Source organism: Apis laboriosa, unplaced genomic scaffold, assembly GCF_014066325.1.
Source record: "Apis laboriosa isolate Shangri-la unplaced genomic scaffold, ASM1406632v1 scaffold68_cov148, whole genome shotgun sequence".
Lineage (NCBI taxonomy): Eukaryota > Metazoa > Arthropoda > Insecta > Hymenoptera > Apidae > Apis > Apis laboriosa.
Window position 1 is genome coordinate 6,423,644 of NW_025224135.1, and position 14,874 is coordinate 6,438,517.

The 14,874-nt window shown below is 36.8% G+C and overlaps 2 protein-coding genes across 9 annotated transcripts in view; one reads left to right on the top strand and one right to left on the bottom strand.

Moving 5' to 3' along the window:
• Window positions 1-14,874, bottom strand: part of LOC122718911 (fat-like cadherin-related tumor suppressor homolog) — a 529,283-nt gene that overhangs the window by 416,937 nt on the left and 97,472 nt on the right. The gene's annotated exons all lie outside the window — the stretch shown is intronic.
• The window catches only part of LOC122718882 (protein PFC0760c-like), a 65,553-nt gene continuing 63,139 nt past the window's right edge, over window positions 12,461-14,874 (top strand). The window contains exon 1 of the mRNA XM_043944258.1: window positions 12,461-12,533. Coding sequence (XP_043800193.1) covers window positions 12,461-12,533 — 73 coding nt within the window. The remainder of the gene's footprint in view (window positions 12,534-14,874) is intronic.

Below are 14,874 nucleotides of genomic sequence, written 5' to 3' on the forward strand. Positions count from 1 at the left end.
ATATGATTCCAGAAATTAAAAATTCTGAATCGATTAAAAACTTTTCTCAAACTTTCATTACTAATGAAATTCTTCGTCATTCTCTCTTTCATCATTGATTTACAATACAATGTTCTTGTCAAATGATACAACACACACAATCATATATGATCCTAATAAGTGAAATTAAAAATTCTGAATCGATTAAAAACTTTTCATTGATTTTAAATCCAATCTTATTTCAAATTTTATTCTTCGTCACTCTTCTTTTACATCATTTATTAATAATGAAACGTACATGATTTTATCAAATTCCTATTTTTCATCGCTATTTTTCCTATTATACAATACATTACACACAATATGATTCCAGAAATTAAAAATTCTGAATCGATTAAAAACTTTTCTCAAACTTTCATTGCTAATGAAATTTTTCGTCATTCTCTTTTTACATCATTTATTTACAATACAATGTTCTTGTCAAATGATACGACACNTACAGTACACATATATGATCCTAGTAAGTGAAATTAAAAATTCTGAATCGATTAAAAACTTTTCTTAAACTTTCATTGATTTTAAATCCAATCTTATTTCAAATTTTATTCTTCGTCACTCTTCTTTTATATCATTTATTAATAATGAAACGTGATTTTGTCAAATTCCTACTTTTCATTACTATTTTTCCTAATCATACAATATACACAATATGATTTCAGTATGAAATTAAAAATTCTAAGTCAATTAAAAACTTTTTTTAAACTTTCATTACTAATGAAATTCTTCGTCATTCTCTCTTTCATCATTTATTTACAATGTTCTTGTCAAATGATACAAGACACACAATCATATATGATTCTAATAAGTGAAATTAAAAATTCTGAATCGATTAAAAACTTTTCTCAAACTTTCATTGCTATTGATCTTAAATCCAATCTTATTTCAAATATTATTCTTCGTCACTTTCTCTCTCTATATATAATTTATTAGCAATACAATGATTTTTCGATGAAAATTAGAAAAGTTTCAAACAAACTATCCGCAACTTGCTCGTGTATTGCATCTGTATTTAACGTCGAGGAATAAAAATAACGTTAAGTCTGATAAATACGATTCTATTGATAACACGGTCGTTTTAAATGGAAAAACGGAACGAACAACAGCTGGTGCATCCTTCTCCAACGCGCAAAACGCTCGACTTACACGACGATCGTGTTGGGGTAATTTGGCTCGATCCTCCCGAACGACGTTTGGGTGGAGTGTCGTTTCTTTTATTTCCGTCTGCTGTTTGAAGGATTGCGTGGTTGGAACTCGAGAGCAAGGATGACGATGGTTTTTTAGATGGAAATTATATTTGTTGTGCTGTTATCGAAATGAAAAGAATACAAAAGAATATTGAAAAGAAGAAATGATTTACACTGATTAATAAGAGGAAGTTAGGAGGAAGGTTAAATTAATTGAATGAATTGTAAAAATTGAAGATATCGAAGAGGAAGAAGTCGATATTGTGAAAGTAGAATCTACTTTTACATGATTATTAATACGAGGATCAAATAGTTTTAAAAAGATTGTAAAAATTAAAGGATTGGAGGTGGACATTAAACTCGAGATTCCATCAACATTCTTCTTAAAAATGTATCCTAAATCTCGAAAGATATTTTCACGTTTACCTCATCCAACGCAATTGCGAGAATTGAAAAAAGATTCGAAAGTTCTTCCATCAAGCGTGAAATCTCGGTTATTATTATAACAATGAGCTTCGAACATGTTGATTCGAAACTTTGCACGATCGCTGTAAATCTTATTTGAGCTAATTTACAACAGGGATCCGAATGGAAGTGTGAATCGGCAGAGCGAAGCAAACAATTGAAGGCAATATTCAACAGGAGCATTGACTTCGTCTCAAATTGAACAAATTGCGATTTAATGAAAAGAGATTATAACGGAGACAAAATTATTAATATCGTGTGTGTGTGTCGTGTCGCTCGATAAAATTTGAATTAAATACATGTGTTGACACGAGCGATGAAAAGTGTGGAAAAAAAAAAAAAAATTAATAAACCGCGTTGAAAAATTTGCGAATACGTTCCTCTTTCGTATTCGCACACGTTTACAACAACGATATAAAGCATAAACAGAGTTTCAACTGTTTCCACCGTTAGTTATTATTTTCAGGAAACATCGTGTTTAATTTAGTTGTTTTCATTAATTATTTCAGTAACAGTTGGCTACAAAATAATTTACAGTTGGGACAAAATTATTACTGTACACCATGCGTGTAGTTGTTAACAGTAACGAGGCATAAATAAATCGCGAGAGAAAGGTATATATATATATATATAGCAACGGCCATGCGATATAATGTTAATAATAAAAATTTCAATTTCCGCCTGATTTTTTCCTCAACAAAGTAATGAAAAATAACGAAGCTTCGTAACGTTTTTTTGAAACGTGAATTGCGGAAATAAAATTTTTCGCTAGATCACACTAACTTTTTTGTTCTAGTTATCGAGGAAAATTAAAGTAAACGGTATCTCTTATGCAACGCCATTCTTACAATTCTGTCGAGTCTCTTATTAAATTATTAAATTATAATAATTAACGAACGAATCAATAAAAATTAATCTACCTTAATCATACTCGACATAAAAGAACCTCTCAATTTCTCAACCCATCTCCTCGATTCAAAGATTGTCCCTCTTCTTTCCTCGATCGAACTTGAAATACCCAATAAAGGATAGAGCCGTAATTATCCATAATTATTATGGACGCCGCATTAAAGCAGTCACGAGAGCTGTAGCCAAGAAAGAAAATAACCAAGAAAATAAAAATGAATTGCAATCTTTTTGCAACACTATCAAATTACCAATACCACGAATGCTCTCGCTAAAAATCCAAATACTCCAAAAAGTTCGTTAACCTCGATCACACCTTAATACCTTAATACCCATCTCCTCAACTCAAAGATCAAATTTTCTTCGACCGAGCTAAAAGCATCCAATGAAAGAAAGAACGAGTCATCATCGCGTTAAAGCAGTCTTAGTCACGAGAGTCAAAAAAGAAAAATAAATTGTATTACAAAATCATGGTCCCACGAATGGTCTCACGAATCACTAAAAATCCATAATATTCCGCTTTCAGAGTTCATTAACCTTCACAACCCTTTATTTACCTCCAAATTTTCTTCGATCGAACTCGAGGCAACCAACGAAAGAAAGAGTAAGTTGATGATCGCGTTGAAGCGGTTTACTGGGTTGCGAGGATTGTAGCGCCAAGGCCAAGGAAAAAAAGAAGAAGAAGAAGAAGAAGAAGAAGAGAAGAGGGAAAGGAGGAAAATAACGAAGGTACAAGTGGAATCCGAAACGAGAGCTTTCGACGTGGTCGGTGGGCCGCCGAGGAGAAGGTAAACTCGTTGTGTCCCCCGCGAGAGGAGGAGGAGGAGGGCGACCTATAAACCTACTTCCCATTGAAATAATGCCGACCCTCTCTTTCCATCGCATCGGGAAAAGTTGGCGGTGGTGCAGCAAAACGTCGAAAGGAGTAACTGGAGCGTCTCTGGAGTGACAGTAATCTGAAGCGACAGGCTTCCAATTAAACCTCTTTAAGGGTAGGTCGTGCGTTGAAGGGGGAACAAGTCTTCATCTCCCGGATGCGAACAATGTCAAATTCAACGGCGAATCAACCCCGAGGATTTACATATTACGCTTTATTACGACCGCGCGCTCGATTCAATTTACCCTCCCTCCTCCTCCCTCCAAAGGGGTAGCAACCGCGTTAACATGGATGTTATTACGCCTACCTGAAGGGGATGACACATCCTTGCTTCGAGCGTAATCGAGTTTCCTCTCGGGGGATGCTTTGTCGATTGGGATACATCCGTGCAAAGCTTCACTTTGGAAATCGCGATTTCAAACTTTTAGGAAAAACAATTATGAGAGACACGTTTTGTTTCTTAAATATAATGATAGACAGTTCGACTGCTTTTTTGCATTGGTGTGTCGATTAAATTTATCATTATAAATTGTTGTAGTTCTAATGAGGGAGGATCGTTTCGATTGTAACGGATGTATTGTAAGATGATTTCTAACGTATTTAATTAATAACGAAGGTAATTGAGTGGGAAACGAAATATCGTGTACCATCCGTTCGATCGATATTTCAAGTGGAGGAGCAGCTGTAGAAAAAAATTTCTAATGGAATTAACATTCTTCTCTTCTTGAAAATTATCGATCCTTCATTCCTAAAGTAAATCTAACCATCATTTTTTTTATCTGTCGGGTTTATTATTACATCTATATGCATTTATATGTAATTCTTCGTCGAGTTTTTCCTCTCGAATGGAATCTCGAAAGTTCATCGATTCAAGATGGTAAAATTTATTTATTTAAGCGCGTGAGCGTCGCGACGAATACGTCCAGTCCAAGGACAAGGATTTGACGTTTAACGTCTGGCGTTCGAGGCGAACGAAGCAACTCGAAGGAGAACGACCGTTTGTCGATAATAAGATAATAAACTAACCAAATATTAGCTGTTACGTAACAGCAACGGAACTTTGCCCTGAAAAATTCTCAAGCAAACGCGAATGATTACGTAAATAAACTGGCCGTGTCGTCGTGATTGTGTAAACTATTGACAATCTTGCTCCGATAATATAGCCTTGAATTATTAATATTTCTTCTCCCGAATGTGATCTTTTTGCGACGATTCGAACAAATCGTAAATTATTCCCTGCGTAAGAAAAATTTTCGTATATAAAACTCAATTTCTGTAATTTGATTTTATAAGTGTTTTTTGATTTTAGAGATTAAAAATAAATATACGATGATCCGATGAACCGAGGTTTATCGAGACGAAGAGAATTTTCTTCTAAAGAAAACTTAAATTGCAGATAGCTTGACGAATAAGCCTCAACTTTTAACCTTTAAAATCGACTACTCTTGTATCGATATCTATCTTTAAAAATTAATCAATTAATTAGTACAACGAAATGATTATTAATTACGAAAAACGTTTTAACTTTCGCATTCGTTATAATTTTCTGTCTACGCTCCCTTTCCTGTCTTAAACAGATATCATCTCTACGTTTCTACGTTTCTACGCCAAACAACGGAAATGTTCCTTCCAACGGATATTTCTACGAGGGGAATGACTCTCTTAAAAGGGAGGAGAGAACTCCATCCATTGTCGCTCCATCATTTTCCGAAACTTTGTTGTTTGTCGTACAAATACGAAACAGTTGGTTTTCGAGATAAAGTTAAAACGTCAAGTTCAAACCTTGTAAGATTTTTCTTTTCTTCTTTTATAACCTATCGCTCGGATGGGGTATGTACGCTCGGGTAATGCGATATACGTGTATGAGATTTGCATAATGGTTTCGATGAAAGAATGTACCGAGCCCATTACCACAGAGCCCATAATCTCTACACACATCTCGAATTAATCCTCATCCGTCAATTTTCTGTGTCGATTTGACACGGTACGATAAATGTGAAAAACTTGTATCCTTCCCCTCCCCTCGAGTATCGTAAACGATGTTATATCGAATATATTCTTCTCGGTTGAACGTATCGATGTGATTTTGTATTATTATTTCGAGGGGAAAAAAAAAAAGAAAAAAAATTAAAAAATTAAAAAGTTCAAAAAATTTTCTCAAAACACGATAAGTCATCGATTGATTAAGCAACATGTACATAAAGGACATGGAGGAGAGGATCGAAACAGCGGAGGAACAATTTATTAGCCTAACGACCGTTCCCCACGAAAATGTCTGGCAACGGTAACGAAATGCTCGTTAGGTGGAATTAGGGAAGAGGGAGGAGAGGAGAACTCTTTAAACTAATAAGCAGTGACTGGCTGGTGTCAAAGTGTCGGGACGAGATATTCATCGGGATCGTGGATGATTTATCTCGACGAACCACGGTCGAGTATCCATCCAGATCTATTTCTACCCCTTACATTCGTAATTTCAACGCGGCCTGGTAACGAGACGTGGCTAACAACTCTTACGTTGACAAATTGTACGAAGGAAGGGAAGAGATTGGGTATTCAAATTGCATTTTTTTTTTTTTTTTTTTCTCTGCAACTTTCTTACTTACTTAGGAAAAATTATCTTGAGATATATACTTCGCATTTGCAATTCAAGTGCGATTGTATTAGGGGATGACTAGACGGATGATAATAGATCATATATAATAGAGAGGTTTGTTCGTTTCGAAATAGGGAATGATCGTAATGAAATAATTAGTTGCCTTGAAATATCGGTTAAATCGATACGAAAATCTAAGTAAATTGCCAGTGAATTTAATGATAAAGTGAAAATATAAAATTAAGGTAAGGAAAATAAAATTGAACAATGGAATGGTTGATATAAATGTACAATGTTATGAAAAATTCGAACGGGGATCGGATATTTTTAGATTCTATATTTATATAAGGAGTTTATCGTAACAGATATACCGTGTATGAATCTTCTTTCAAACATGACCGATAACGTCGCTCTTCCAACGCTGCTCCTAATAGTAAGATAAGTTCGTATTTTTAAACTCGCATGATCTCTCCTCCAAGTGAGATAATTTCTCGTTGAATATTCGCTTATATAAGTGTAAACGTTGAACGATACGGACAGGAGTCAAATTGATTCAGACTTCGAGCACAGAAAAAGAATTATTTGTTGTAATATTGTAAAATGATTGTTTGTTCGAATAATGATCGTGCAAATTACGTGTTCTAATTCTATCGATTTTATATCTCTTTGTTCTTTAATGATATTGTGTATAAATTAATTAGACGTGTCATAGGTAAGCTTAATTTATAATTTAGAATTAATTTAGAAATAAATGAATGAAATAAAGATATATAAAAATTATAATCACAGGAGAAATATAAAAGAGCGTATAACGAAGCATTTATTATATCAATTCCGATTACAGTAACTAAAAAAAAAATTAACAACTTTTTATAACCTTTTCTTTGCAGAATTAAAGAACAGAAGAAGACACTTATAACAAAATTAATGTCAATCTCTATGCATTTTTCTCTTTCTTTTCATCCCCTCATCTTTAATAATAATTATTTAGATATAGATTTAATATCAATCGTTTTACTTAATTTAAAAAAAAAAAACTTAGTTTTCAATTTTGTAGACGTTAATTATTAACTTATTAACATTTTTATGTAATTCCTAAAAGAATCCTATAAAACTTGCGATTAGCGTCACAAAATTGATCGAACAAAAAATTAGAAACCGACTAGGTAAACAAAAAAATAAAAATTCAAGACGGATAAAGTCGGGCGGAAAATTGCTAAAAAAAAAAAAAAAAACCTCTCTTACCATTTTAATTATGCGGCAGGGCATAATATCCAGCCCGACCACTCCTCCCACCTCGCTTGAAACAATATTTTACTTTCACTCGAATAAAACCGAACGCCGGTGTAGAAACTTTAAAAAAAAAAGGAAAGAAAATAAATAAACGAACGAAAAGGAACAAAAATCCATCGACGCACATACATAGTGGTTCGCCATACGTGTAAAGGAAAAGGTATTGCAGGTTGTATGGTCGCGAGAAAGCAGCCGCGATTCACTTAGATTAATGGCCGAAGAGATAGAAACGCGGCCAACTATAACGACCCCAACTCCTGCTTCTCCTTTGATAATCGGTAGATTAACCGACGGAGCTAGGCCACAGTTTCGTTTTGGAAGGAAAGGTCGAATATCGCGTTGAATGGAAGAGAAACGATTAGATCTATCTATGCGTGTAATTTTGAACGAATATTTTCAATACAGAAAAAAAAAAAGGATAATTTTAATCCTTCCAGAAAATGGTAACATCATCAACGAATAAGATAAAATATATATTTTAATATATATATATATAAATTAAATACTTCGACGAAAGTTTATATTATTATATATCGTTAATAAAGCTTAAGCTCTCTGCGAAAAACTCGAGTAAAACTTTATTTATAGGAATAAATTTATAGAAGAAGGAAAGCTGACGCAAAGAAATGGGGTTTATCCAAGGAAAAGGGAAAGGATAAGGGAAGGAAATTTCGAGACGTCGCAGGAAGAAAGGATCCTCCTAATTATCGGAGTTTCGATAAAATCCGCTAAATACTGAAACGAGCGAGATAGGCGTGGTAATAGGTCGCGAGATAACGAGCGGATCAAGATTAAGAATTGACAGCGGCGGAACTCGAGCTACACCCCCTTCCTCTTTTTTCGTCCTGGTTTTGGTGCCGGTTATAAACACCGCCGTACGATACACGATAAGCGAGCGATTTCCTTTTTTCCCTTTTTTTCTCTCTCTCTCTCTCTCTCTGTCTCTCTCTTTATTTTTCGAAGCACAAACCCGGACCAAGTTCCAAGGCAAGTTTAGATTTTAATTAGAAAGTTAAACCGTAAACCGGGGTCAAAGTGGCGAAGGCTCGACGAAGTTCCAACCTCGGCCGGCATTTCAGCCCTCGTACGCTATTTACAAGGTTCCACGGCGTTGGGTTAAATTTATTACGTCGCTGTTTGATCGGCGAGCAAGGGAAATTGCTGCGGATAACCATAAATTGCCGTACAAAACTGCGTCTTCGAATCGGGCGGGAAACAGGTTTCCATCGATAATAATTCGAATCGGATTGCGACGATTTGCTTCGAGGGAAGGTACAATAGGAATATACACAGGAAGCAAATAATAATCGTCCATTGTTGATCTAAATTCAAAGATAGATTATTGTATTAAAAAAATTGGATTATTCGAATGCGAGACGAGACACGTTATTTTTAATCGAAGATTCAGATAATTGGATATCAATGATATATTTGTCCCGATTTTTACATATATGTTTATTATATCTTCTCGTTAATAAATAATTCGTGTAATTGGAGCGATGATACTTTCAAGTAACAAAGGATTAGTCACGAATCATTTATCGAATTAGATATTGAAAAATATCATTTCGATGAGTTTCACTCGGTACACGAGAATATACAATAGCGTAACAAAGCTTCGAAATATTGAAACGTTCGCCACAATACACGTGCATTTATAACTTATTACATTCCATATATAAAACAGATAATATTCCACAGATAATATTCATTTTCTTTTTTCTTTTTTTTTTCTCATTGAAAAGTTCTGCGAAATCAATAAACCGGTACACTATCAATTATCCAGCTTGTCTGCCAGCTTTCCCAAACAATCATTCCATTACAGAAACGCGCGCTGTCGTGCCACTTTCCGCGCCAACTTTTAGAAACCTCGCGCACCGGATGTGTCACCATCATCTATTAGAAAACTCGAACGATACGTCAGTCTGAAGTCCTCTGACCGTTTCCTTGACCGTTCCAACCACATCCCGCACATAAATCCTTGCCACTTGCATTCCTACGAATACCGTTTAGAAAAACCCCCCCCGTTCAACGAAACGTCAACCACGGGATCGATTGACACGTTCCACCGTTCATCGATCAAATATCCAACCTGGCAAACCATTAGAAACCTGTGGAATTCGAATAGAAGTCGACCTCTCAGCCGATACACTATATATATATATATATACACGTTTCGCCAATGGATAGAAATTTCGATTTCTTCCACGAACGGATCATTGTGCACAAAAAAGTAAAATCGCGGTAATGTCTAGATGGCGACACTTTGAATCCATTAAACGCAATCGTCTCTCCGTTCAGCACGACAAAATAAATATTAATTTCGATCTCTTCGTTGACAAATCATGGCAAACGTGTTGCCAATTTGATCGAAGAGAAAATTACTTATTTATATTGCTTCGTAACCTGTGCAAATATTAGAAAGAAAATACTAGTTCCCTCGCTGTAATAATCATCGACGACCAACCAATGACAAAATATCGGCTTCAGATCGCTATATGTGTAAAAATGGGGTTAACCGCCGCAGCGTTTAAACGACGGAGTCCATTAGAGAGTAAATCGCTCTTCGTGTACGAACATTTACGTTAAACGCCATTATAATAATCGTATTTCCAATATAATATCCGATGGACACAATCGATGACAGAATATACGTTCTCCCCTCTTTGTGCACCGTATGAAAACGTAGCAATAAAATTGATCTTACGTGAAATTGGAAATTGGACGTCGACACTAGTTTCGAATTGGCAATTGTATCATATTGTGTCGTATTGTAATATAAGTCAAGCTGTTCAGACGACTTCGAACAAATGTCAATTATAGGAAAACAGTCGTTTAGTTCGATGGGAGGAGCAGGAAAAACGTGCGCGCGATATTGTGTCCCGATTGTTTGAATACAGCCGTATGGCGATACGGTTTCCCATCGATACTTGTACATTCCTGGTGTAAAAGCTTAATTACAAGCTTAACACGCAAAACCGCGCGCTGCTTTCGACAACATCCCTGGCGAATCATACTGGCGAGCTGCGCAAACATCGAGCATCTCTCTGTTTCATTAATTGGGAACGCGGCGAGGGGCGAAGTCAACGCGACAATCGCGTCGATTGTTTCCGACCCAACACCAGTCGACGAAATGTCGATCCATACGGGCTTTATTTACGTTTATTTGCATTCGGTTAATTTATGACCAGTTTTTCTTCTTTCACCCTCGTTTCGTGGGTAATCGCTCTTCCCCCTCCCTTCAAACGAATGCTCTGGTAATTTTTACCTAAGTGACTCGTTGTTGTTTCTTTTTTTTTTTTTTTTTTNTTTTTTTTTTTTGCGAAGAAATTTGTTACTTGTTCTTTCTTCATCGTTTATATATGGAATCGTTGAATGTTTTTATTTTGATTGTAATTATCGTGTATCGGTGAAGTAATTTAATCGAATAATTATTGCGACGATTAGTTAAATATTATCGTGTTAAAATATCGAGGAATTAATTTATATGGGTAATTTCGTTTAAAAAGAAATAGAGAAACGTCAGATCATTCTGAGAAATAAATAAATAAATTCGAAAGAGAAGGTAGTCGATTAATTACAATTTATCATAGTTTATTATTATTGCAACGTCTACTTTCTACCCATTTCAAATATTAATCACATATTTCGAAATTCGATCTCATCCCTCTGAGCCGTGTTAAAATCAGCTTAATTAGATTCAACAGTCAGCCCAAGTACCTAATTAAAACTTTTCCTAACTGCCCAATCAAATTCTCAACCCTTCCCTCCGAAACATTTCCCAGAGAACCAGCCATACCACACCATCTTCTGTCATAAATCCAACATCCCAATAAGAATCCCTCATCCAACACGCCGATCCACAACGATCCCTCCAATCCCTCGGCTATATTAGATCGTTCCACTTTATTGCTCGATCGTTCTACTCTCTCTACAAATCATTATTTTTTCTTTTCTTTCCTTTTGTCATCGAGCAATATATTTGTCTAGTTTCAATCTATCAATTAACCCATTCACATTTACATATATTACATCGTGTAATTTTAATACTCAAAAAATTACGTCTCAATATTGTACTGACCGTCGCGTAATGAATTTCGTTGAAAAAGAAAACGAGAAATTCTTCGATTTCTCCTACCTTTCGCCCTTTCATCCTCCTTCTAAATTCACTAGACTTTGCTCTGCTGTTGCGTACATCGTTTCGAAGACATTACCGGGGCACCGAACCTGTTCCAGACGTGAAACCGAGGCCGTGGTCGCGACACACGCGCCTTCTCCCCTATATATCCGATCCGCGGAATGCACAATTGCTCGAGAAGTCGGCGAGGATCTCCGGATGTCTGCGCGATGACTCATTGTTGGCGGCCGAGTCGAGATACAGGGACCGGTTCTTCCGCGACTCGCCCCTTTTGCGATCAAGGTCGGAAATGTGGAACATTTTTAAAGGGGTTGGCGGACAATGAAGAGAATTACGCGTAATTTGGAGGGGGAAATCAGATTCTACAATGATAATTTCGGTTGGTCGTGGAAATTTTTGTTTTCTTTCGGGACGATACAATTCGACGAGGGACCCTGCGATTCATCCCTTTCGCGATCAAGATCGGAAATGTGGAACATTTTTAAAAGGGTTGACAATGAAGAGAATTACACGTGTAATTTGGGAGAGGAAAGATTCTATGATGATAATTTCGATTGGTCGTGGAAATTTTCTTTTTCGAGACGATACAATTTGTTGGAAAGAAAAAAAAAGGAAAGAAAGGAAGAGAGAGAGATATTATTACGCGAGAAAGGAAAGGAGAATTGCGGCGCAACGTGTCGAGAGAACGTGTGCCATGGAAATTGACACATCGCGATTTTGAAGCGAGATGAAGGAAATAGTTTGAGAACTATTCGAAGCATTTCACGGGGCTGTTATAGTTGAACGGGGCGCTAGTTGATGGATGGATGATGATTGCGAATAATTCGCAGGATCGTAGAATTTGACGGAGGAGGATAGATTTGAATGGGAGAGAGAAAGAGGGGCGAGAAGAATGGGGTTCTGTAACCGATCAGTGTCCTAGATACCGGGCTATAGGATGTTAGAAAGAGGATCTATGCGATAGAATGGAAAGGTTAGACCCCTCAGAGGGTCTTATGGATGGAGTGGAAATTGATGTAGAGGTTCCTGATACGACAGGTGAGTGGAATTTGGGTAAGAAGAGGAATTTGGCGGTGAATTTCTCTCGAAAAATTTATTGCATACCATATTTCAATGTAGATATATTCCTATGATCTATTGTGATACGCGAATATATATCATCTTCGTTTATATTTCTCGAACAAAATAGAGATACTAAAAAAAGATCGGACCTTGTTTCATAAAACTTGAAAATAAGTCTTATTACCAAAATATCATTGATTAAAACAATTAAAATAATAGTTTGAAATTTATTTCACACATTATTTTACAGAGAAATTCACCTAATTCGAAAATTTTGATCTTTGAAGTTTGTGTATATTTTGTAAAATTTATATTGAAAAATCTTTTTAAAGACAAATCAATCCAAAGTTTCTTTTAATTTTTTAACATAATTTTGCCTGACAATTTTTTTTTTTTCATAATACGATCATTAAAATTTTGCTCCACCTCAAACTATTATATTTAAAAAAACGTGCTTCAAAATTTCGTTCATTTCATCTTTTTAAACCATATTCTGATTAAAAAAAGTGCTTATATAGTTTATATAACTTTACATATCAACAAAATTTCATTAAAAAAATATTCAAACATTTCGTGAGCCACATGCTTACGAATTGTCTTCAACAGAAATAGTTTCTTCTAGGCACAATAATCTTTATCGAAGTGCGTTCTCCGATTCACAGATCGAAGAAAGAAAACACGTTCACTCGTGTCTTCTAGCGGCCTGTATCGATTATTACCGCGGTCCATCAGTTTACTTATTCAATCAGCCCCGCGTAACAGTGCGTGCCAAATAATCATTCATAGATAGCGCACAGGGTCCGGTTCAACTGGCGCGTACATGTATAATCCGCGCGCATAAATGCGGCCACGTAGCGAGACGTGCATGAGCGTGCACGTATATCACGTTTCGACACAGTAGCTCATAATTGATAATCCCGTGGCGCTCGAAACGCTTATTCGACACTACGAGCCTCCCCCCCTCTCTCTTTCTCGTCAAGGCTTATCTATCCGGTTAATCGTAATTTCTATTTACGCTTCGATCCGCTCGTTAATTAACCGGCTGGTGAAACGTTCGTGTTTGAAGAAAATTGTATCCGACCTTTGACGCTCGTTCTGGCCTCAATCGGAAAGGAAGGAAGGAAGGAAGGAAGGAATTCTTCATTCTTGTCGAGAATGTGATATCATAATCGCGTGTAAATTGTCGAGTAATAACATTTAACGAATTTCAATAGGAAAAAAAAAAAAAGATGGAGATTTTTCGAAGGAATCCATCTGCTTATATGATTTAAAATTTACGCGCGCTTGAGAGACCTGTCTAGCGATAGGATTATCGAAACAGATATACCAATCAGATATACAAAAATTAGAAAACTTTGGATGATGGTATTCAAGGTTTACGAAGCAGAAGAATAAACATTGAAGCAAAATACGAGATAAAGAAGATAAACAACAAAGACTCGATGCTTCTACGGTTCAACTTTCCTCGATTCCTCGACAGTGATCTCTTTTTCTTTTTCCCCTCTCTTCCCCCCAAAAAAGAAAGAAACCACCACCGTGCCGTTCACATTGTAGCGAACGAAAACAGACGGTGGGTGTCTTCGAGGCTGAATATCGTTCTACCTGCCCATCCCGAAGGAAATAGCCGATAAAACTGGTTTGACGAGTAGCGGCCTCCTCTCGTCCAGTTACTCGGTAGGACGTCTTCGCGTTTACCTCGTCTCTCTCTCTCTCTCTCTCTCTCGACCCTTCTGCCTCTCGACTGCCCCTGCTCGAAGCCACCACCGTCGATATCACCAACCGACCGTGAAGATTTCTACGCCACGGTCCCCAAGCGTAGTAAGAACGAAGAAGAGCCGCGCTTGGGTCCCACCACTCATCGCTGGATCCGGCCATCATTGTTACAAATATTACCATCGCCATTCACCGGGGGACCAAGTCGGTGTCGTCGACCATACGCGAGATATAGCTGTCGCGAACAGGTTTTTTTTAAAAGTCCGACTCACGCCGTCGTGTTCGCTTTCGGCCGTGCTTAGTCAACGATATCGAACGTCCCTGTCACGCCACCGCGTTAACAGCGACTGAAACCGCTCTTCCTTTTTTTTTTTTTTTCTTTTTTTGTCGAACCCGAATCGCGAATCAGTTTTGCCGTTTTTGGCGAGCATCGCCAAAGGAGGGAGCGAAGGTTGGATCCCATTGATTTTTGTAATTGCGGAGCGCCGGCCGAGAATCTGACCGAGTTTTTGCGGATGATGGAACGAATCGAGGAATCTTTTCGCGATTCCTTTTCGTTCTTTTTTTCTTCTTCCTCTTGGAACGGGCACGGGGTGTTTCGGTT